Consider the following 19,408-nt stretch of genomic DNA (forward strand, 5'->3'; position numbering starts at 1 on the left):
ACCAGGAATGTTCATCGTAATTCGCAATCTCAATTGAAAATTTCTCAAGGATTACTTAATGCAATCGAAGGTCAGATGTAAAGAAAACCAATGATTATCAGTATTTTATTTTATTCAGAATGGATTCGACATCAATTGACAGACATGGAATTTTCATTATCATACGTTTCATCGTCCTCACGAAATTCATCTGAGCCGAGGTACTTTTCGCTCACCGTCCCGGAAAATTCGCCATGGAACTGTGCACCCACTGCGGCAGAAAGTAAGGCAACAATGTTTCTCTGATTTTCTTCTCCTGCTCCAAAGATGTAGCCGTTAGCTTTGTCGACGGCAGCGCGAACGTTGCTGAGCAACTGCGCGTCGGAGATGGATAAAGGTAGGAACGATACAAAACTATAATTTTCAACGACATCAATCAGCGCAGCATTAAGTTGGCGATATTTCTTCATAAAGGGATCCTTGTTAATTGCGTCCAAAAGGTAGTTTAAGTCTAGCACTTCTGTGTAGAAGTCAAGACCAAAATGCAACCGGCCATGTTGTTCAGCCAGGTCGACTTTAGACAGAACGTTAACTTGGGGCATCTCCATTTGAAACATGGATGTCATAGCTGTCAGAAGCACTGATATAAATTTGCCTAAATAATCACGTAAACAATTATTGTCTTGGTTTATGATATGCATGTGAAGTGCTATTTTACCAGGATCGCTGCAATAGTGGGAGTCCACCAGCTGAACGCAACACAGACGCAAACCGAATTCTTCCAACTGCTTCATGATGTTTTTCACCGAATTGTTATGAGTATACAGCTCAACCTGTAGGAACCACAATTTAAATCTATATCATGTTTATAGACGATCATTAATTCTAGTTTACCTGTCCAGGTAGATCGAAAATAAAATAGTGATCTTTAAATTTCTCGATTTCCACAAAAAGCCAGTCCAAGTTCTTTTCGAGGAATTCCATGCAATAGACCAAAGCACCGTTCGGACCCAGATTTAAGTTTTCCATGACATCTTGGACAGTGATCAATTTTGATACATCAATGGAAGCGGTGAACGGTAAGACATCATTACCAGGATCTATTACACATTTGAGGTGATGATGGGGGAAAAAAACTGCATCAATTTGAAAACATCCAATTACCTAGGTTGACCATAGCTACTTTGCGATTCTGGGAGCGAAGAAAATCGGACATCGCATGACAATAGGTAGATTTTCCGCTACCGGGAGGACCTTTACAAGACGTCTTTATAACTGGAGCTTGAAAAATTAATTAACCAGATTTCATACCGATAACAACTTGGCCGAAAATGGTTTTTCGCGAGGACATGGTAAAATCTAAGAGGATGTTGCAAGCGAAGGGTGGAGCTTAAGAAATTCGCCAATTTGGCGCAAAGTTTTCGGCTGATAGTCTTTGAGCGACAGAGCAAACAATATGCTGTGAGGTGTCGAAATGAAGTTCACCAAGAAACGCGCCGCAACGTGGATTTCTTCGTCGTCTCGGCCGAGTAAAACTCTAAAGTTTAACGAAAGCTGTCAAACACTGATGAACGCGAGACGGACACGCAGCTTTTACCGAACACCGTAAACAGCACTGGATGGATCCTCTTTCTGCGCTACGTCTCGGCGTACTTCAACTAAATTACCAACCTTGCCGTATTGTGTAAGGATAATGAATAACTTGTCGCTGCAAAGATAATTGAAACCGAACATCAGTTTTACGCTATAGATGCTGATAAAGGGGGGGATGTCTTACCTAAACTTTGAAATAACAACTTCTGTAGCTTTTCCGTTAATCTCGATTGTTTCAGCTTTGGTCTGGACGGGAAATCTTCCCGCTACACCTTCCATATCAGACGATCTTCCAACCTGAAAAATGGAAAAGCAAAGATTTTAAACAGGAACATTTGAGCCCTTAAAAGTTCGGAGGCGACAAAAGGGACATAAACTTATCAAGACCGAATGCACTTCTTTATTTTTAAAATCGGAAAATTACAACAGTCAAAGATTTTTTTGGACTCGAGAAACGATTCTCCTCTTGTAAAAACGTTGGTACTCATCTGGCAGCAGAGACAGGTGCTTCAAGGCAGATTCAACCATCTCCAACGCCTGCAGTTCCAAATTTTGGATAGAAAAAGAACCGAGTCCCTATGGCTTTAAATTATGCATTACTTTTGAGGCCGGAAGAGGGTCTTTGTTGCCGTATGGGTCTTTTTTATCGTACACATCTGGACTCAAGTTTCGCCAAAAAACGTTGACTGCTACGGAGAAATTGAGGGATGTCATATTGTGAAACCATAGAGCCGGGATGAAAAGAATGTCACCGGGCTCCATGATACATTCGTGCGCAGTGGCTTTGACGAATTCAGGAAAACGTTCCAGGTTCGGATTGTCAATATCGACAACTTGAGATTTGTCGCCTTCTAAATAGAGGTATGAAATATCTTCTGGAGAGTAGAGGACAGCTCGTTTCTTGCCAGTAACTTGGACAAGTAGGTTATCCATGACATCATAATGTGTCCATAATTGAACCCCTTTCGATGCCACCCTTAGTACACTAGAAAAAATTGAACTTGCTTCCAAGAATTGAGGAATTTGAAAATCTTGGTAAAGCTCTGGATAGTGATTCTCCATGTTTGCAACCTCTCTTCCTCTTGAGTCAGTTCCAAGAGCTCTCAAATAGTATACTTCTGTGTTTGTTAGAAAATAATCTTCGTGCTGATTTGATGAAGACCTTTTGATTAGTTGATCAAATGGCATTGTTTTATACTGAAAATTTTTTGTTAAAAAATTCATCTGCCCAGTTTCAGATACATGAATCTTTACTGGCTTATTCCCAACAATTTGTGAAAGATATTCAGCTGTCCACTTTCCTAGACAACTTCCAATGTTTAATCCCCTAAGGATTGCAGGGCTTCTTCTAGAATGAATCTCGTTAAAGAGTTCAAATGAGACATCATTGTAAACAGGTATTGGAATGATTTTTTTATCACCCATTTTAATGGAAACTAACTGTAAAGAAAGCTTTACATGTGCCGACCCGTACTAATTAGAGCAAGAGCAACCTACTGTTACCTGAAAGGCTAAGAATTAAACTAATAAGTCTTTTCAATAGGCAACATTTCTAGATTAAACGAGCTTTCTTACCCAAAATTGATAGCACGAGCTTTGGATAAGCTTCGAATTGCAGAAAAACAAACTGAATGATAAATTAAATTTTTAGAATTTCAGAATTCAGATGTGCAGACGTAACTGGAAACACAGCGTTGCATGACATTTACCGGGAAGACCATAATCCATAAAGGCAAAATTGCAAAATCACTAAATCTAGTAAATCAGTCATCTCATTTTTCATTTATTTGACATTCATTTCTCATTCAGTTTCGTTTCAGTTTTATATCTCTCAATGAATCTGGTGTTAGCAGGCAAGAAATTTTTGTTAGTCAAATTTCTTTTAAAGACAAAAATAAAGCAAAGATTTGCAAAATTGTGAAAATTTCCCAGTAATGAGAGCAGCAAAAGAGTTCATTCCCTGCAATAGCCGAAAAGCCGGACACACGTAAACTGTTGTATGAAAAAAGACAAGTGGATCAATTGTATTACACACAGTGAATAAACATGGAATAGTTTCATAACAAATCAATGATTTGACAAAGGACTCTATCTTCCTCTACACATCCATTTCCACAAGCTTGATTGTTTAAATTGCCTTCTGAAGGTTGAACTCTTTCAATATCTATAAGAAGCTTGATGTTGCTTTCTGTTGGTTCCGGGATTGTGCTAATAGCCTGTTGAACTAATTCCCATGCTTTGTCGAAATGCCTTCTGAAACGCTCAGCAATTTCCAATCTTTGTCGTTTTTGCTGCTCAAGCATGACCCTAAGAGTTTCTCTGGCTTGGTGAGGACGGAATTCATTAACCAAATGATGCATGTGAATAAATAGTAATGTGAGGTCATCAATTTTTGTTGCTCTTGCTTCTGATTCAGGATTCCGAATGCAGATATCAACCAAGTCTAAAAAACTAGCAGTTATTGAATGATTCAATTTTTTTAGTTCTCTTCGGTGGTCATAATTGTTGGGATACAGTCGCCTTATGTTCTGGAATAAATAAATCAAAATTGCATCATCAATGCTACAGTGTGTCTTTTGAGTATACCTGGCTTTCAAGAGGTCGAATAACAGCATCGTCTGTATTATATGGATTGCCGAACATGGAATAATTATCTGTTATCGGAGGAGGTGGTCTGGGCGTTCGCCCTCTTTTAGTGTTTTCTTCACTGAAAAGAGTGACATACTGCATGGGCGGTAAGGGAAGCGAGCTGACTTGAGCCGTTTCTGACATTTTTTCTTTTTTGTGTGTTCTCTTCAATAGACTAGGTGGTTTTTGGAACGTAAACAATTCGTTTTCAAGAGGATGACGTTAAGGAATCAGTAAGCGGGGAAAAAGTCTTGTAGCAGACAAGATTTTTTGATCAATGCTTTTTTGTTGTGGCTGTTATTACTCCTTGCTTCTCTGGATCAATTCTAATCTTTTCAAATTTTTGACATACCGAATTACCGATACGTAACTTGATGTGATATATTCAACTTCAAATTTTTCATTACTATAGGAATTATCAATGCCTTTTCACTTTTTGTTACCCGAGGCTTCTATTTCTACGATTTGGCTTTCGTAATTTGATGGTCACTGGAAACAAGTTGCTAAAAATCGCCACTAGATGTATGGAAGTAACCAGTATTCGAAGGGAGGGGGAGAGAAGAGCTTTTCCAAGTGGTGGCCTGCTTTCATATTTTCTGCTTCGTACCAGGAGAAAGACAATGAACGAAGTTATAACAGCTTTATCAAGTGGGGATTACTTTTTTGATTAGTGATCGTGTTGTAAGTATGTTTAAAAGCTCTGCCAAACCTCTTGCAGGTGAGGTCAAAAAGCAAGGCAATTTAGTGAAAAGATCACAGAACAAGAAAAGGTTTAGTTTAGTCAACTACAAGAGTCGATGGTTCGTCCTTACCACAAAGTTCCTCGCCTACTACGAGGGCGAATGCGAGGTAAGGTTTAGTTCTACTAAACACGCATGGACTCTCTTCGTGAATCCCTTCAGCACTAATTCATCACAACCATCAATTCTACACAACAGAATCGCAAAGGAAAAGAAAAGGGACGTGTCGACCTCCAAACAGTGAAAGTTGTGGAAGCTGTTGATCAAGCACCTGACACACCTGCTATCGGTCCATTGGCAAATTTTACAGGTTCAATCCCAAGTGATTTGAAGGGCTCCCCAGCTTTTCAGATAGTGTACAATCCTTATGAGTGTAATGAAGGTTGTAGTGCAACAGATTTGACACTTTGCATCTTCACTCCAACTCAGCAAGAAAGGGACACTTGGCTTTGGAATATCAGAGTCGGTAAGAACAACTGTTCTTGACATGCGTCACATGCTAACTGTTGACAAATAAGCACATTTTTCTCACGTTGTGTGTTATCTTATTTATAATTTATTATCTTTTCTCTGATAGTGGTCAAAGACAGTGCACCTCTTGTGAATGTGTATCACCCTGCCCTGTGGGGGAATAGAAGTTATCTCTGCTGTGGATCGACCCAAAGGTCCACATCTAAGGCGACCAACGGTTGCCGTTCTGTAACCTGGTCCCCCAATACACTTCAACACATGGGCATCAATTTCAGCAACATTATTCACCATCCGTCCCCTTCACCAAGTCCTGTCGCAAAACCCGCGAATGGGGCTGAAGTTGAGACGATGGTCAAACCTGCGGCGATCAAACCCACGACGGAAAGCCATCCGGCGATCGTCGGGGATGTTGTTCCTGCATCCCCCTCCACTTCTCACAACGCCATCGTCGCTTTAGGTACGATATTTCCAGCATCTAAACACTTGGCAACTATTTTCGCCTTTGATTATGAGTGCAGGCATCTAGGGTATAGTTTTATTTTGTAAGTGTCTTCCCCCGAGAAGACATTTGTTTCACAGAAAGTAGAGTTTGTTTGTTACCAATAGTATCGAACCTTGGGATGAGGATTAAGCAATCGAAAGGTCTTTTTTCAAAAGGAATTGTTTCTGCGGTAGAGTAAAGTAGCATGAACTGCTGGCTAAAGCTCTAGTAGGTGACAAATCATTAAGTCCAGCTCAACCACCTAACAGAGGCAACTTATTTTGCACTAAAAGTACCGGCCAAATATTAGAAAATGAAGGAAGTTGGTGTTGTTATAAAGCATTAGTGGTTTAGGGAAAGAAAACTGTTCAGTGAGTTCGGAAGGCAATATTCATGAAAATTTTCTCTCTTCCCTCGATTACTTTGAGGATTTGCGGTTGGTCAGAAAGACGAAGACCCGAAGAATACCGCTGTCTTTTTCCGAGATTCCATTCTTTCGTTCTGTTTTTAATTGTATCCTTCGTAGTATACGGAATGGGCACTGACCGCACGTCGTAAATCACTTGTTCCTTTTTCTCAAACGATGAAGACTAGAAGGCAAAGATTGCGCATCTCGTTGAGTCCCTTGTGAGAACGAAAGCAAAGACAAAAATGGCCTAGCTTTTCTCCATGTGCGCGAAAGTGTGGGAGCAAGATGTTTAAGCCAGCGCAGCGTCTCCATACTTTTCGTTCTTTTCAGATCAGCCGAATTCGTTTCATTTACACTCGAAGTAGTTGCACGTCAGTTCAATGAGATTGGTGCGCATGTTCAAAATGATGATAACGTGAGAATTTGTGATAAGCTTTCACCTGCTGCGTTAGTTTCGTTGTCGGCATTTAGCCATGTTGTCGTAGTGCGAGTTAAACAGTCGTCTCATCCCGATCGTAGTTTTTAAGTTTTCAATACCTATTGGCTACACGCTGCTTAAAGTTTGAGGTTTGTTCGCGCAAATTATGCGCATTTTTGACTGCCATTGGCCACTTTGGTCTACCATGACTTCGGATACTCTTACTTATAAGTGCAGCGAAAGTAGATGGACTCAAGGTATGGTTTGGATTTTCCCGCATGTATTTTTTTTTTTTTTTTTCCTCGTGGGTCTCGCCTCACGCTACTTCCGCTGAGCAACTGAGAATAGCACAAACTGTTCAATTTCATTCCCACCTGAAAGTCACCTGTTGAATGAATCAACAGGTGTTCGGTTTGTAAAATTAATGCTGATACACCATGGCGATTGATCCTGGTCTAAAAACTTGTAGCGTGGATTTGGTCTTTGACAGATTTTCTAAAATGGAAATTTTAATTTCCCTCTTGTATTTGAGTTCGCTAACGCATAGTAATTTTCTGTGGCATGTTATCATTTTTGGGTACGTTCATGGATTTACTCTGGCTTTTATCGGGGTTCCCCTTTTTCCCGTTTCTTGTAAAAACCAATGGACGTGCCAACTTGTTAAACCATCATATTGCATGTCGTTGTTAATTTCTGTTGACCATTGCGTAAAAAAAAGTTTGTGTTTATGGTGACAAGTTTCAATTTCTCCAAGCGTAATAGTGTTATATGTCCAGGTGGTTCAAGTTTGGCATTCAAATCGACAGGAGTCTAAGCTGAACCTACCTTCACATTCGTCGTCTAGAAGCGCCCTGACTGGACTTTACCAGTTTTTAGAACTATAAGAATAACTATTAGAAAAGCAGAAACCCGTCCTTGTTTACGAGTTCCTGACACGCAAAGTAAAGGAACGTAAAGGAGCGCGTTAAAGAGAAGGGGGGGAGAAAGTCCCCTCATCAATTTCCCATACCGGTATCGAGTATGCTGGAGAACCGCCGTCGAATCTTCCCTATATCCATTGTTCACCTGTGGTTGAATAGAAGACGAAGCACCGATTTCTCCCATAGTCGTTTCTCTCATTCTCTTTTTTCTCCCTCCTCCTTTCTCTTATATTTTATCCGTTTCGTCTTGTTCTTCTTTTTTTACAGTTATATTTAAAATCCATCTCCAGGCCCTTGAAAGTTCTGTATCGAAAAAGGAGAGAGGCCTATTTGTATGCCAAGGACGGAAGGTTATAACCGGGCCGTCTATGTGTGTATATCCGCTAAATAAGCCTTTCAAAAAGAAGAGGAACAAAAAGAACCCTCTTTCTCAGCTTCCCTTCTCGATGAAAATTACCTTTTGAAGCATAACACACTCCCCATCTTCGTCTTTGCTATCGTTTTCTCTATCTTTGTTATTTCTTTTACTTTAACTCATCATGCACTTTTCTTTTTTTTTACCATCAGGTTCTTCCATTCCAACAGAACCCACCATCGTGCCCAAGAAGGTATGCCGTCAAAACGAAAAATTGAGTCTTATTCATGTCTTGTTTATTTGCAAAAAGAGAAAGAAAAAAAAACTAATCGTCACATTCTTTTCTCGCTTTTACGGTTCTTGTCTAGGTTGTGGCCCTTTATCCATTCCAGGCTATCGAAAGCGGGGACATATCTCTAGAAAAGGTAATAGATCTCTGCACCCACAAGAACCTGAATCTGTGGTTGGGATTCCATTGTCCAGTTTCAAAGATCCTCGTGGTTCATATTCCAAAATATGCTGTTGTATTTCTCCATCTAGGGCGAAGAATACGAAGTGGTTGACGATTCTCAGGAACACTGGTGGAAAGTGCGCGATAAATTCGGGTATAGTCAATACGCGCACTCGTGATGATTCTGTTTTGCTAATTCGTGCGTGATCTTTGCAGAGGAATCGGCTACATTCCATCCAATTATGTAAAGGAGAAGGAACTCATTGGGTTGCAAAAATATGAGTAAGATTCGTCATTCTTAATAATATTCATAATGATGAGTCTGATAAATAGCTTGCTTTTCCTATAGTTGGTACGTAGGAGATATGTCCCGCCAGCGGGCGGAAAACGTGCTAAAACACGAAGATCGCGAAGGTTGTTTTGTCATCCGAAATTCTTCCACCAAGGGAATGTATACCCTCTCCTTGTTCACAAAAATGTAAGTAGTTGTTATGAAACATTTTGATAAAACAAGTGACAAGGTTTCTTAAGTTGTGTCACGCTAGAAGGCGAGACAACCATATTTAATCGCCCCGTGTTAGTTTGGATCGTAATCTGTATATTTTGACATTCAGACCCACCCCACAAGTCAAGCATTATCACATCAAACAAAACAGCAAGCTGGAGTTTTTCTTATCGGAGAAACACTGTTGTCCCACGATCGCCGAGCTGGTCAACTATCATCGGTATGAAATATGGCAATAAGCAAACAATAAAAGAAAAAATCCGACTCGGAAGTAGTTAAGGCTTCTTGTGGTTATTTGATTAAGCTTTTTTTTTCTCCGTGTGTGTGCGCGTATATAATTTGTCTCGCAGTCACAATAGCGGTGGATTGGCCTGCCGGTTAAAAATGCCACCAGTGGGCGATAGATCCATCCCAGCCACAGCGGGATTGAGTCACGACAAATGGGAGATCGACCCGTCCGAGTTGACCTTATTAGAAGAACTGGGTTCTGGCCAGTTTGGCGTTGTGAGAAGAGGAAAGTGGCGTGCCAAAATGGAAGTCGCTATCAAAATGATGAAAGAAGGGACCATGAGCGAAGATGACTTTATAGACGAAGCCAAAGTCATGACGTGAGTTTTCTATCATTTCACATACGTGATTCACGCCGTGTTAATTTCGATGCACTTAACGCAATAACAGGAAGTTGCAGCATCAGAATTTGGTGCAGCTGTACGGCGTTTGCACTAAGCATCGGCCTATATTTATCGTGACCGAATACCTCAAGCACGGTTCTTTACTGATGTACTTGCGGAAGCATGAAACCACACTGACAGGAAATTACGGCATGCTCCTTGATACTTGCATACAGGTATGGTAGTTAATCTGATCATGACCTAGGTTCAAATTTTATAAGAATCAAATCGAGCAGGTCTGCAAGGGTATGGCTTATCTGGAGCGCCATAATTACATTCATCGTGACTTAGCCGCTAGGAATTGTCTAGTGGGTGTGGAGAACGTTGTGAAAGTAGCCGATTTTGGGCTAGCAAGGTGAGTGAAATCCATCTGAGATAGAAAAAAAGCTGTATCGATATTATTTTACACCTTGTGTCACAACTTTCGAGTTACGGTGTTTTGCTTCATTTGAGCACGTTTCTTTTGTCCTTGTTATTCTTTCTTTTTGTTTTGACAGGTACGTGTTGGATGATGAATACACAAGTAGCGGCGGAGCCAAGTTTCCCATAAAATGGGCCCCTCCGGAAGTGCTACACTACACGAGATTTTCTTCCAAATCCGACGTTTGGGCTTATGGTTAGTGTTTTTGTCATTAATTGGTCTGTGAATGTTGTTTCTATCAGCTCTACCTAACAAGGTCGCGATATGTTTTTTCTTCTTTGGTTTCTTCCCACTTCCAAATTTGTCTCTCTGTACGTAGGTGTGCTGATGTGGGAAGTTTTCACCTGCGGGAAAATGCCCTACGGACGGTTGAAAAATGCTGAAGTTGTGGAACGCGTTCAGCGTGGTATTGTGCTAGAGAGGCCGCCGCGATGTCCAGAAAAAATATACGCGGTAATTATTCACCAAACTGACATTTTTATGTGGAATTCCCATCACCATATACACATGACCTTGTATTTGTTTTGTGTTTTTTTCCACATTAGGTGATGCAAATGTGCTGGGCACACAACGCTGATGATCGTCCATCCTTTCGAGGGCTTAAAGATGAACTCAAACTGCTTGAACTCGACTAACCTTCAACTTTAGAATGGTGTCTGCTCATTTCTTTATACATGGTGAGGAAATCGTGTTTATTTTTCCAAAATGCTATATCCCTCGATTGATGGTGTTATAAGTGCTCAGGATGTTTGACATGAACCACAAAATATTTGTGGAACGCCCATTTCCCCTCTTATGTATCTCATAACAGCGGAAATTATTTTCCATGAGTGCAACAATCAAATGTAGAGAATGTTAATGTGTTCCGATTTTTTGTTTTGCTGATGAATATGTATCCTCTTTGCTCTTTCATCTTACACGATTTATCGTGTGCAAGTTGTTTTTATGTGCGATAAATTCTGGCTTCAGCGTCTTTTTTTAATAAAATGGTGAGTGATTTTTACTGTAATACATTGCTAACTGTACAATGTTTACGAATACGTTTTTCAAACAGGTTTATTCATGGAAAACGGGACAGTCTGATTTTACATGGTTAATATGTCGTTTGCTTTAGTTTCAACCAGAGTTTCCACTGATTCAATATCTTTACACCAGTTCTCCAATCGTGTCATCATAGAAGACAGCTGGAAGCACAAAGAATATGTTTTGTCCTTGAGTTTAAGTGGTACTAATAATAATAAAAAAAATAATACCTGTGTTTTATCAAGGACACGCGGTTGAACCCAGGTGAAATGGGCAATAGAATCAACCTGGTCGATCGTACCTTTCAAGAGCCCTTGTGCCAATGCCTTCATTACTAGCAATTCAACTTCATCTTCCCGTGCTCCCGTGCTAGCAGCAATGTCTTTGAATGACAAATTGCGTTTAGTTGCGGGACGCTTGAAAGTCATCTAAAAGAGGGATGTGCAATTTGAAACTAACAACACATTAAATAATATATGGTTGCATTACCTCCATGAGTGCTAAAAGCGTAATCTTCTGCAACACAATACGTTCATTTGTGACGAGATCTGCTTGCGATGACCATCTTGGTCTTAGTTTGTGAAAACCTGCAATGTCACCAGCATTCATTATGAATAACAAGTCCACCAGCCAGCTTTCTTCCTGGTTTTTCAGTGATTCCAAGACAGGATGTGCCAGCTGTGTTGAAAATATACTGTAAACCTTGTTCTTAATATATTGTTTTGTCACAGATTTTGGTCATACCAATTCCCCAAGATTGTAAATTCCCTCTCCAAGTAAGGCAGCAATTCCAAGATGAAAGGCTTGACTTTTCTGTTCTGCAGCACTTAAACTTGTAAGTTCGATACAACCCAGATACCTATATCATTTTTAAAGATAAAGTAGAAGTGAAGAGCTTGTATAAAATTGCAATGAAGCTTACCTCAGAGATGCACGGTAAAAGTCAGCATGTTTCCCATAAATACGGTAGAAATCGCTGCAAAGTGAGTAATATCTGCCATGTACAGGAGTTATTCCATCTGTATCATCAAGAATTTTTTCAATTTCTTCCATGATATTCTTAGTTTCAGCCTGGTCTCCTTTTTCATGTAAGATTATGCCTCCACTTAGAACTTTACAAAGTGCCAATGCTTCTTTATTTGCCTTGACTTTTTCTTGAAGCTGCTTAAGGAAGGACAAACGGTCTTCAGGAGTTCCCATTTGCTTCACAATCACAGCACACATCTCCGTAAGAGAGAGAAGATTAATTCTAGACACAAATGAGGAAATGAAAAGATAATTTTTAAAATTCAACTATTGAAATACTTGTTCTCAAAGTCGGCCACGAAATTTTCGTAAAGCTGTACAAGTTCGTTATTTGACTGTAAGCTCGGATGCTTGACGAAATCGAGCATTTCGATGGTAAGCTGATGCCATAGTTTCTTGTTGTAAAGGCTTTCCAGCTTAGCCCATTCTGCTGCTAGTTCTTGATCTACAGTATTTTGCTTGGAGCTCAGATATTTTGCGACGTCCCTCATTTTATAACAGTTACACCGGCCTAAATTCACGCTTTCAAAGAAATTGTCTTGTGTTGTTCGGATGACTCTTCAGCTTTTGTGTCCGTCTGTCAAGACACAGAGTTGCCAATTTACTGATATAATTTTAACTGCACGGGACGAATTCTATTTCGTCTGCTCTGTTTCCAACACGTTGCGGAAAAAATGGACATGCTTACTAGCAAAATATTTTTACGAAAAACGAAGAGAGGTAAATATTTATTAATGTAACTGTATGCTGACTAGTTTTTACGGTAATTTTTAATTACAGGAAAGGTTCTAAAAGTTGTTCGAGAACATTATCTTCGAGATGATCTTTGGTGTGGTTCTGATCTGTGTAAAAAATGCAATCAGGAAAACAGTGAAGTACTAGACGATGCGCCTATTTCATCTAGCACACTTTGTGCATGTCCACATTATGTTGTGGTAGACACCAATGTTGTACTTCATCAGGTATTTGGAAGCAACAATGTGTTACATTGTGTATTTTGAAACAGAAATTTTTTTGGCAGATTGATGTTCTTGAAAGTCCAGCATGGAAAAATGTCATTGTGTTGCAAACCGTATTGGAAGAAACAAGGAAACGTAGTACAAATAATTTTAAAAAATTAAAAGAGATCATGGCAACCAGAAAAGATAGCTTCTACGTGTTTGTCAATGAACACCACAAGTATAACTTTAATCATAAATTTTCTTCTTTTCATTATTTTTTATTTTACCATTACTTTTTTAAAGGGACACATATGTAGAAAGAAAACCTGGTGAAAGTGCAAATGATCGAAATGACAGAGCAATACGAAAAGCATGCAGCTGGTATCAGACTCACTTGGAAGAAAGTCAACAAGGAAGGGAAAAGAAGAAAAAGGTCCAAATTATTCTTTTGACTCAGGATTTCAAGAACAGAGAACAAGCATTAAAAGAAGGAATACCAGCTTATAGGGGTAAAAACCAGTTACTAATATATTATGTTTTATTCTTTAATTTCAACTATTAAATTCCAGTGGATGAATATGTTAAAAGCCTGAAAGATTTCCCTGATCTCCAAGAAAAATTAGCGGCATCGCATTCCGATGATAATGCCGAGAACCGGGAACCTTTGTTTCCCGAGCATTGGGCGCCTACCCGAATAATGACTGGAATAAAATCTGGCAAACTACTTCAAGGAATTTTTCATTGTTCCAGGTATCTAATGTTGTAGTTCTTGAAATAGAGAATTCGTGTTTAATACATATTTATCTTCAGGGAAAATTTCTTGGAAGGGTCTGTCAGTGTTGAGGGGCAAGATAAATCCATTCTTCTGCAAGGCCATGCCAGTTTAAACCGTGCAGTTGATGGAGATATTGTTGCCGTAGAATTATTACCAGGTATGGTAACGACAGATATAAATTAATTGAATTTTAATCATTATCACGTTTTATGAAGAGGACAAATGGACGTCGCCTAGTGGTATTGTTCTGGAGGATCAAGAGGACCAAGATCCCGGTAACACAATGGGAGAATCTGTTTCTCTGAATATCCTTTATTTCGTTCTTTTTGGTAGGTGATCAAATTGAAAAGGAAGAAGCGCTATTAACCAATAGCACCAAGGGCAAGGATCTTCAACCCACTGGTTGGAGAAATATTTATTTCCATTTACTCTTGATATTATATAATGCAAATCAAATTTCCAGGCAAAATCGTTGGAATTATTCGTCGCAAGTGGCGCCAGTATTGCGGAATATTGCTTCCGAGTGTGCTTGCCGAAGGAACTCGACATCTATTCGTTCCTGCCGAAAGAAAAATTCCAAAAATTCGAATCGAAACGCGACAAGCTGCAACATTGTCTTCGCAAAAAATTATTGTTGCCATTGATTCATGGCCTCGTACTTCCAGATATCCACTTGGTCACTTTGTTCGTGCCCTGGGTAATATTGGTGATAAGGATACCGAAAATGAGGTGAAACTTAAGGTGATTCAAAAAAATATCCTGTATAATCTTGTTATTTTTCTCTTTAGGTTCTGTTATTGGAGCATGGTAATATTTAACATGAAATAATTCGTCATATAAGACATAACGTAGCGACTTAATTGTACCTTTCCCAAAGATGTACCACATCACAGCTTCCCGGAAACAGTACTGGCGTGTTTGCCTTCCATGCCCTGGATGATAAGCCAAGAGGAAGTGAAACGTCGTGAAGACTTACGGAACCTGGATATTTGCAGTGTTGATCCCCCTGGATGTACAGACATTGATGACGCGCTCCATTTCAGAGAATTATCGCCAAACTTATACGAAATTGGAGTTCATATTGCGGACGTGTCTCATTTCGTTCGGCCAGATACTGCCCTGGATAAAGAAGCTGCCAATAGGTATCATGTTTAATGAAAGTCTAGCAAGTAACTAGCGCTATTCCGTCTATTTTTTATTGATAGAGGAACGACAGTTTACCTTGTTGACCGCCGAATCGACATGGTCCCCGAACTTCTAAGTTCCAATCTTTGTTCTTTAAGACCAGACCAGGAGCGCCTTGCGTTTTCTGTCATTTGGGAAGTGACTCCAAATGCTGAAATTAAAAAAACTCGCTTCACTAAAAGTGTAATCCGTTCCCGTCGAGCTTATACTTATGCTGAGGCTCAGTGTAGTATTGATGACCCGCTTCAGCAAAATGAGTTGGCTAAAAGTCTCCGTGGATTAAACAAGTTGGCCAAAATAATGAAAAAAAATCGAATGGAAAAAGGGTATAATTAATCACTTATATCGCAGTTGAACTTACGTACAACTTTTATCTTCTTTTAGTGCATTACAATTATCAAGCCCGGAGATCAGGTTTGAGGTGAGCACCGAAACAAACGACCCTATTGATGTAATTTCAAAGCCTATGCTTGATACCAATAGCATGGTGGAAGAATTCATGTTGTTGGCCAATATTTCGGTAGCAGAACATATTTTCAAGCATTTCCCAGAATGTGCTGTTCTCCGCCGTCATCCCGTCCCTCCTGAATCAAACTTTGAACCATTCTTGAAAGCAGGAAAGACACAGGTGCAAACTATTTATTTTTTTCTATTGAACGAGTTTTTCGAGACTCACATATCGAAAATTTATTTTTTTGGTAGGGATTCACGTTAGACGTTAGTAGCAACAAATCGTTGGCCGCTTCACTGGATGCAGCTGTCAAACCGGATAATGTGTACATGAACACCATGTTGCGTATTTTGGCAACGCGTTGCATGATGCAAGCAGTCTATTTTAGCAGCGGAACTGTTGCTCAAGTAGATTTTTATCATTATGGTTTAGCTGCACCAATTTACACCCATTTCACATCTCCCATTCGCAGGTTTGTTTGTTGAAGAGTCAAGTTGATACATTTCATTTAAAGACTGATGTACTTTCTTTAGATATGCAGACTTGCTGGTCCATCGGCTCTTGGCGGTAGCCATTAGTGCTGATGTGACATACGCTGAGTTGCTTGACCGAAAATGCGTTCAACAGTTGTGCAATAATCTTAATTATCGGCACAAAATGTCGCAGTATGCACAACGATCTTCAGTTGCACTACACACTCACTTGTTCTTCCGCCACCGTGTCCAGGATGAAGACGCCTATGTTCTTTCCGTTCGTCAGAATGCTCTGCAAGTCCTTATTCCAAAGTATGGGCTGGAAGGCTCCATTTATCTTAAAGAGAAGGATGAAGATTCTAAGTCCGCCTTCATCTACAATCCAGACGTAAGTGATATCATCTTCAGTTCTGTGGAGTACTTTTTACCAAGCTAAGTTAAAACTAATGGATAGGAGCCTTCTCAAACTTGTGACAACATAACTATTCGAACATTTGATCGTATTGTGGTGCAAGTGAGCCTCGATTCAAAGTATGTTCAACATCAGAAAATAGCCGTTCATCTAGTTCAACCTCAAGTAAGTCGAATCAAAATATTTTGAGATAATTAAGTTTTACATTTGGATCTGTTTTAGATCGCAGGATTGTCTGTTGAACCTATTAAAACTGTGAACGTTAGTGAACCTACTCCTAAAAAGTTAAAATCAGGAAACTGAATAACTTATAAAATTAAAAGGCAGGAATAAATGTTCACCATTCAGTAATCAGTTTCACAGTTTTGTACTTTTTATTGTTTTTGTTCCATTTCTTTCATGAACGACAAAGGGGACAAGCAAAAATAAAAATAATTGAGACTCGTTACGAACAAACGTAGAAATAATACAATAAATAAATCACTGATGAAATATTATAGTTGACGAATTGATCCAGGTTACCAACGTTCGCGATTTCTCCGAGATTGGCAAAATTTCAGGCCAAGCAAGATTTGAAATTTTCTCGCGTGCAAGACAAAATTCGTCTTATTTTTTCTCAAATCCTCGCAAGAATTCAGAATGGCAGTTATTTATCTACATTATCTACAAGGCAATTGAACTTTTCTTTCAAAGAGTTTGAGAAGATAAACAAAATGCATCTAATAATTGTGGTGTAAATTTTAGGAAGAAGAATTTTCGCAAAAAACATCGCTGGAATTTCCCCCATTCAAGCAGTAGAAGGACTTTCTTCCTCAAGACCATAAAGAAATCTAAAAGTATAAGGTGAAGCAGCAACGAAATTGTCGAAGAATGACGTTAAGTCTTCTTTGGTCGGAAAGGGCAGAGGCAGAGAAGACAAAACCGCACCCGGGGAGACAGGACGCACCTTGTGCGGAGTAAGACGTGAACGGCGACTGCGTTTCTGTACCTGGCCAAACTGGCGATTCTCTTCAATGGTAGGTAAAACATTAACTAACTTTTCAGTTGGCCGTAATTGCTTTAAAGTGCGCCTGGACAATTTCCAGGTAAGTCGTTGGCGATGAGACGGATTGCTTTGGGCGTAGCCATCATATGGTGCCATAATCGAAGATACCATCCTGACACATTCGTTCAACATGTCATCTTTAACCTATATCGAAGGCAAGCCGTATAAACAAACTGGTACGACAAAACTACAAAAGATTTTGAAGTACCTGAGCAAGTCGCTGTAATTCGAGTAAAACATCTCGGATAATGACCTCAATGGCTGTTTGATGACACTTCATTTCAACGAACAGAAGAGCAAAAGCCAAAACAGACGAGGGGAAGGCAGCATAATTTGCGTCGCAACAAATAGTCTCCAGCTTGCAAGAAAGGATCAGAAGATCAGGTTGAAGCGCGATAGGTAAAGTCGTCGACAACAGTGCGTGATACAAGTTGAGGAATGTTAAAGTCGTAACTGGTTCTTCCTGGGGCAGACAAGCCAACTTCGCCTCAACGATTTTTTCCATCCGGTTTATGTCTCCGGCGGTACATTTGCACTGAGATATTGTTACCAGATCTTGAGGTTCAGGAACAACCTACCAATTAATTTTAATAACTGAGATGTCCTGATGAAAACCAGAGGATACAAAGATACCTGCAACGGTCCTGGGATGGAAGATGTTTCACCACTGTTCTTCTTAACCCTCTCTACCCACTGGCAAGCTGCAAGATGGAAGGAACTGATTGCAATGCATGAAAGGTGTTTGGGACGAGCTTTCATGCGACTCATGAACCGGTCCATCATGTTCAGTGCATCCAGTAGGACTGCAGAAGGAAGATCATACCAGACCTTCAAACAGCGGAGAACATGGGCAGCTCCATCTCTCATAGCAGATGTGATTTCACTGCTCTCCTGAAAAACATAATTAGTTCATTAGAAGGTATGTACCATTCAATCATATTTAACTGTACTTACTCCTGTGTTGCTGGCTGTTGATGGAAGTTGAAGCTTAGGTTGAAATTTAGCTTCAAGGGCCAAGGCTTGTTGCAGGTTTTGCATCAGTAGTGATACATCAGGACAAGAACTTTTGCCCCCAGCTACATCCATTGGGACTTCCATTCTGCTACTGTTCTTCTTCTGTAGCACCTTACCACACTCCCAGCAATTGGGTAGAGGGCTGAATATAGTAGCAGGTTTCAAGGTTAATTATACACACACACACAACTTCTTGCAAATTTGCTGACTAGAAGGATTTTGTTGTATTGTAATAAAATTGAGGATTATGTGAAACTCTTGCGCAAAGAGCGATAAATAATTGACAAGAAATGTAGTTTAACTCTTCAATTAATGCAAAACAAAAGTTTCGTATAGTCAATTAAATAAAGGTCTCTTAATAGAATTTACAGAAGTACTGAAAGATCGCTCAGTTAGGATGAGACTGAATGGCTGAGCTTCGTGCCCCTTTTATTTAGTAAAAATGTTTCGCGCTCTCAGGCTTGTCCGGGCTTGCCCGTTGAAATCCCTATCCTCCCCACCAGTTCTGTGCCAACAGAGAACATTCGAGATTTTTGTTTCTTTTTATTAAAAACTTTTCGTGCAAGTTTTACGAAAAAGGGATAGGGTGATCAAAGTTCAGACTGGGTAAACGCGTTAAAATATAGAGTATCGAAAAATAAAAGGAATTATACCTTTTGTTTGAGATTGTAGCGACAATTGAAGCGACTTTCCGTTAGCACTCCATTACAAATTCTGGCCTATAGCAACAAAGAAACGTATCAGCTGTTTTTTAAAAACTGCAGTGCCACTTCTGCCTCCGCGTAGTTCCAACTATTTTGCCTATTAATCTTGAACACAAAAGTGCATTAGGTATCTTATATCTAATTAAACATTGAACATCAAAGTCTAGATCAATTCTCTATCTTGTGGGCACAACATTTTTTTAGAAACGTGGCTGCTGAAGTAATTTCGCAGTTTAAAATATGCGGAGTGATACATAGATAATGGCGTATACAAACCATTGGCGGCACTGACCTAAAAACCCTGTTTTTAAGGTGAA

The 19,408-nt window shown here is 39.7% G+C and overlaps 8 protein-coding genes across 10 annotated transcripts; 2 read left to right on the forward strand and 6 right to left on the reverse strand.

The window, feature by feature from the left end:
• Positions 1-91: 91 nt before the first annotated feature.
• On the reverse strand, positions 92-1,470 carry LOC123473828 (GPN-loop GTPase 2-like). Its single transcript, XM_045175288.1, has 5 exons — positions 1,291-1,470; positions 1,144-1,233; positions 874-1,079; positions 698-812; positions 92-634 (listed from the first exon to the last, which is right to left on the reverse strand). Exons 1-5 carry the CDS (start codon positions 1,328-1,330, stop codon positions 132-134), a joined length of 954 nt encoding a protein of 317 aa, XP_045031223.1. The 5' UTR covers positions 1,331-1,470; the 3' UTR covers positions 92-131.
• Positions 1,339-1,851, reverse strand: LOC123473943 (proteasome assembly chaperone 3-like). The gene is made up of 3 exons (XM_045175590.1): positions 1,757-1,851; positions 1,577-1,687; positions 1,339-1,516 (listed from the first exon to the last, which is right to left on the reverse strand). Exons 1-3 carry the CDS (start codon positions 1,849-1,851, stop codon positions 1,339-1,341), a joined length of 384 nt encoding a protein of 127 aa, XP_045031525.1.
• Positions 1,852-1,954: 103 nt separating this feature from the next.
• Positions 1,955-3,306, reverse strand: LOC123473829 (tRNA wybutosine-synthesizing protein 5-like). The gene is made up of 3 exons (XM_045175289.1): positions 3,148-3,306; positions 2,173-3,083; positions 1,955-2,109 (listed from the first exon to the last, which is right to left on the reverse strand). The coding sequence occupies exons 2-3, from the start codon at positions 2,995-2,997 to the stop codon at positions 2,002-2,004; spliced, it is 933 nt and encodes a 310-aa protein (XP_045031224.1). The 5' UTR covers positions 2,998-3,083; positions 3,148-3,306; the 3' UTR covers positions 1,955-2,001.
• Positions 3,307-3,565: 259 nt separating this feature from the next.
• Positions 3,566-4,344, reverse strand: LOC116925818 (mediator of RNA polymerase II transcription subunit 7). The gene is made up of 2 exons (XM_032932593.2): positions 4,159-4,344; positions 3,566-4,100 (listed from the first exon to the last, which is right to left on the reverse strand). The coding sequence occupies exons 1-2, from the start codon at positions 4,342-4,344 to the stop codon at positions 3,630-3,632; spliced, it is 657 nt and encodes a 218-aa protein (XP_032788484.1). The 3' UTR covers positions 3,566-3,629.
• A 543-nt stretch (positions 4,345-4,887) lies between these two features.
• On the forward strand, positions 4,888-11,067 carry LOC116925802 (tyrosine-protein kinase Btk29A). Of its 2 annotated transcripts, XM_032932567.2 has the most exons (15): positions 4,888-5,049; positions 5,139-5,406; positions 5,518-5,868; positions 8,207-8,247; positions 8,363-8,419; positions 8,535-8,599; positions 8,662-8,727; positions 8,795-8,923; positions 9,060-9,170; positions 9,301-9,558; positions 9,629-9,797; positions 9,858-9,976; positions 10,119-10,237; positions 10,362-10,495; positions 10,588-11,067. In XM_032932567.2, exons 1-15 carry the CDS (start codon positions 4,888-4,890, stop codon positions 10,675-10,677), a joined length of 2,139 nt encoding a protein of 712 aa, XP_032788458.1. In that variant the 3' UTR covers positions 10,678-11,067. The 2 variants fall into 2 exon arrangements, with proteins under 2 accessions (XP_032788458.1, XP_032788459.1); XM_032932568.2 differs by lacking the exons at positions 4,888-5,049; positions 5,139-5,406; positions 5,518-5,868 and adding an exon at positions 6,790-6,976.
• A 13-nt stretch (positions 11,068-11,080) lies between these two features.
• On the reverse strand, positions 11,081-12,582 carry LOC116925812 (26S proteasome non-ATPase regulatory subunit 13). Its single transcript, XM_032932588.2, has 6 exons — positions 12,371-12,582; positions 11,988-12,314; positions 11,810-11,924; positions 11,555-11,743; positions 11,296-11,493; positions 11,081-11,226 (listed from the first exon to the last, which is right to left on the reverse strand). The coding sequence occupies exons 1-6, from the start codon at positions 12,580-12,582 to the stop codon at positions 11,128-11,130; spliced, it is 1,140 nt and encodes a 379-aa protein (XP_032788479.1). The 3' UTR covers positions 11,081-11,127.
• A 38-nt stretch (positions 12,583-12,620) lies between these two features.
• Positions 12,621-16,679, forward strand: LOC116925798 (exosome complex exonuclease RRP44). The gene is made up of 17 exons (XM_032932564.2): positions 12,621-12,811; positions 12,872-13,053; positions 13,113-13,270; positions 13,336-13,541; positions 13,602-13,782; positions 13,843-13,964; positions 14,023-14,082; positions 14,141-14,209; positions 14,271-14,536; positions 14,596-14,614; positions 14,685-14,949; positions 15,013-15,318; positions 15,377-15,620; positions 15,695-15,915; positions 15,977-16,304; positions 16,371-16,493; positions 16,551-16,679. Exons 1-17 carry the CDS (start codon positions 12,766-12,768, stop codon positions 16,629-16,631), a joined length of 2,877 nt encoding a protein of 958 aa, XP_032788455.2. The 5' UTR covers positions 12,621-12,765; the 3' UTR covers positions 16,632-16,679.
• Positions 16,680-19,198, reverse strand: LOC116925809 (cyclin G). Of its 2 annotated transcripts, XM_045175286.1 has the most exons (5): positions 19,041-19,198; positions 18,328-18,529; positions 18,007-18,264; positions 17,582-17,947; positions 16,680-17,517 (listed from the first exon to the last, which is right to left on the reverse strand). In XM_045175286.1, exons 2-5 carry the CDS (start codon positions 18,469-18,471, stop codon positions 17,116-17,118), a joined length of 1,170 nt encoding a protein of 389 aa, XP_045031221.1. In that variant the 5' UTR covers positions 18,472-18,529; positions 19,041-19,198; the 3' UTR covers positions 16,680-17,115. The 2 variants fall into 2 exon arrangements, with proteins under 2 accessions (XP_045031221.1, XP_032788470.2); XM_032932579.2 differs by lacking the exon at positions 19,041-19,198 and having other exon boundaries at positions 18,328-18,983.
• Positions 19,199-19,408: the final 210 nt, after the last annotated feature.

The sequence above is a fragment of the Daphnia magna genome, linkage group LG6 (assembly GCF_020631705.1).
Source record: "Daphnia magna isolate NIES linkage group LG6, ASM2063170v1.1, whole genome shotgun sequence".
NCBI lineage: Eukaryota > Metazoa > Arthropoda > Branchiopoda > Diplostraca > Daphniidae > Daphnia > Daphnia magna.

What these genes read in the sequence shown, in the direction of transcription:
- LOC116925802 (XM_032932567.2), top strand. Translation starts at nt 4,888, where the DNA reads ATGTTTAAAAGCTCTGCCAAACCTCTTGCAGGTGAGGTCAAAAAGCAA. An exon ending in CCACCATCGTGCCCAAGAAG is followed by an intron (nt 8,248 to 8,362) that starts GTATGCCGTCAA and finishes GTTCTTGTCTAG; the next exon opens with GTTGTGGCCCTTTATCCATT. An exon ending in GAGCTGGTCAACTATCATCG is followed by an intron (nt 9,171 to 9,300) that starts GTATGAAATATG and finishes TTTGTCTCGCAG; the next exon opens with TCACAATAGCGGTGGATTGG.
- LOC123473943 (XM_045175590.1), bottom strand. Translation starts at nt 1,851, where the DNA reads ATGGAAGGTGTAGCGGGAAGATTTCCCGTCCAGACCAAAGCTGAAACA. An exon ending in GTTGTTATTTCAAAGTTTAG is followed by an intron (nt 1,688 to 1,756) that starts GTAAGACATCCC and finishes TTATCTTTGCAG; the next exon opens with CGACAAGTTATTCATTATCC. An exon ending in AGTGCTGTTTACGGTGTTCG is followed by an intron (nt 1,517 to 1,576) that starts GTAAAAGCTGCG and finishes GTTAAACTTTAG; the next exon opens with AGTTTTACTCGGCCGAGACG.
- LOC116925812 (XM_032932588.2), bottom strand. Translation starts at nt 12,582, where the DNA reads ATGAGGGACGTCGCAAAATATCTGAGCTCCAAGCAAAATACTGTAGAT. An exon ending in TTTTACCGTGCATCTCTGAG is followed by an intron (nt 11,925 to 11,987) that starts GTAAGCTTCATT and finishes AAAATGATATAG; the next exon opens with GTATCTGGGTTGTATCGAAC. An exon ending in GTGTCCTTGATAAAACACAG is followed by an intron (nt 11,227 to 11,295) that starts GTATTATTTTTT and finishes TTGTGCTTCCAG; the next exon opens with CTGTCTTCTATGATGACACG.
- LOC116925798 (XM_032932564.2), top strand. Translation starts at nt 12,766, where the DNA reads ATGGACATGCTTACTAGCAAAATATTTTTACGAAAAACGAAGAGAG. An exon ending in TCAAGAGGACCAAGATCCCG is followed by an intron (nt 14,083 to 14,140) that starts GTAACACAATGG and finishes TCTTTTTGGTAG; the next exon opens with GTGATCAAATTGAAAAGGAA. An exon ending in AAAAATCGAATGGAAAAAGG is followed by an intron (nt 15,319 to 15,376) that starts GTATAATTAATC and finishes ATCTTCTTTTAG; the next exon opens with TGCATTACAATTATCAAGCC.
- LOC116925809 (XM_045175286.1), bottom strand. Translation starts at nt 18,471, where the DNA reads ATGGAAGTCCCAATGGATGTAGCTGGGGGCAAAAGTTCTTGTCCTGAT. An exon ending in CCATCCCAGGACCGTTGCAG is followed by an intron (nt 17,948 to 18,006) that starts GTATCTTTGTAT and finishes ATTAATTGGTAG; the next exon opens with GTTGTTCCTGAACCTCAAGA. An exon ending in AATTACAGCGACTTGCTCAG is followed by an intron (nt 17,518 to 17,581) that starts GTACTTCAAAAT and finishes CCTTCGATATAG; the next exon opens with GTTAAAGATGACATGTTGAA.
- LOC123473829 (XM_045175289.1), bottom strand. Translation starts at nt 2,997, where the DNA reads ATGGGTGATAAAAAAATCATTCCAATACCTGTTTACAATGATGTCTCA. An exon ending in ACCCTCTTCCGGCCTCAAAA is followed by an intron (nt 2,110 to 2,172) that starts GTAATGCATAAT and finishes TTGGAACTGCAG; the next exon opens with GCGTTGGAGATGGTTGAATC.
- LOC123473828 (XM_045175288.1), bottom strand. Translation starts at nt 1,330, where the DNA reads ATGTCCTCGCGAAAAACCATTTTCGGCCAAGTTGTTATCG. An exon ending in AGTAGCTATGGTCAACCTAG is followed by an intron (nt 1,080 to 1,143) that starts GTAATTGGATGT and finishes AATGTGTAATAG; the next exon opens with ATCCTGGTAATGATGTCTTA. An exon ending in TTTTCGATCTACCTGGACAG is followed by an intron (nt 813 to 873) that starts GTAAACTAGAAT and finishes TGGTTCCTACAG; the next exon opens with GTTGAGCTGTATACTCATAA.
- LOC116925818 (XM_032932593.2), bottom strand. Translation starts at nt 4,344, where the DNA reads ATGTCAGAAACGGCTCAAGTCAGCTCGCTTCCCTTACCGCCCATGCAG. An exon ending in TTCGACCTCTTGAAAGCCAG is followed by an intron (nt 4,101 to 4,158) that starts GTATACTCAAAA and finishes TATTTATTCCAG; the next exon opens with AACATAAGGCGACTGTATCC.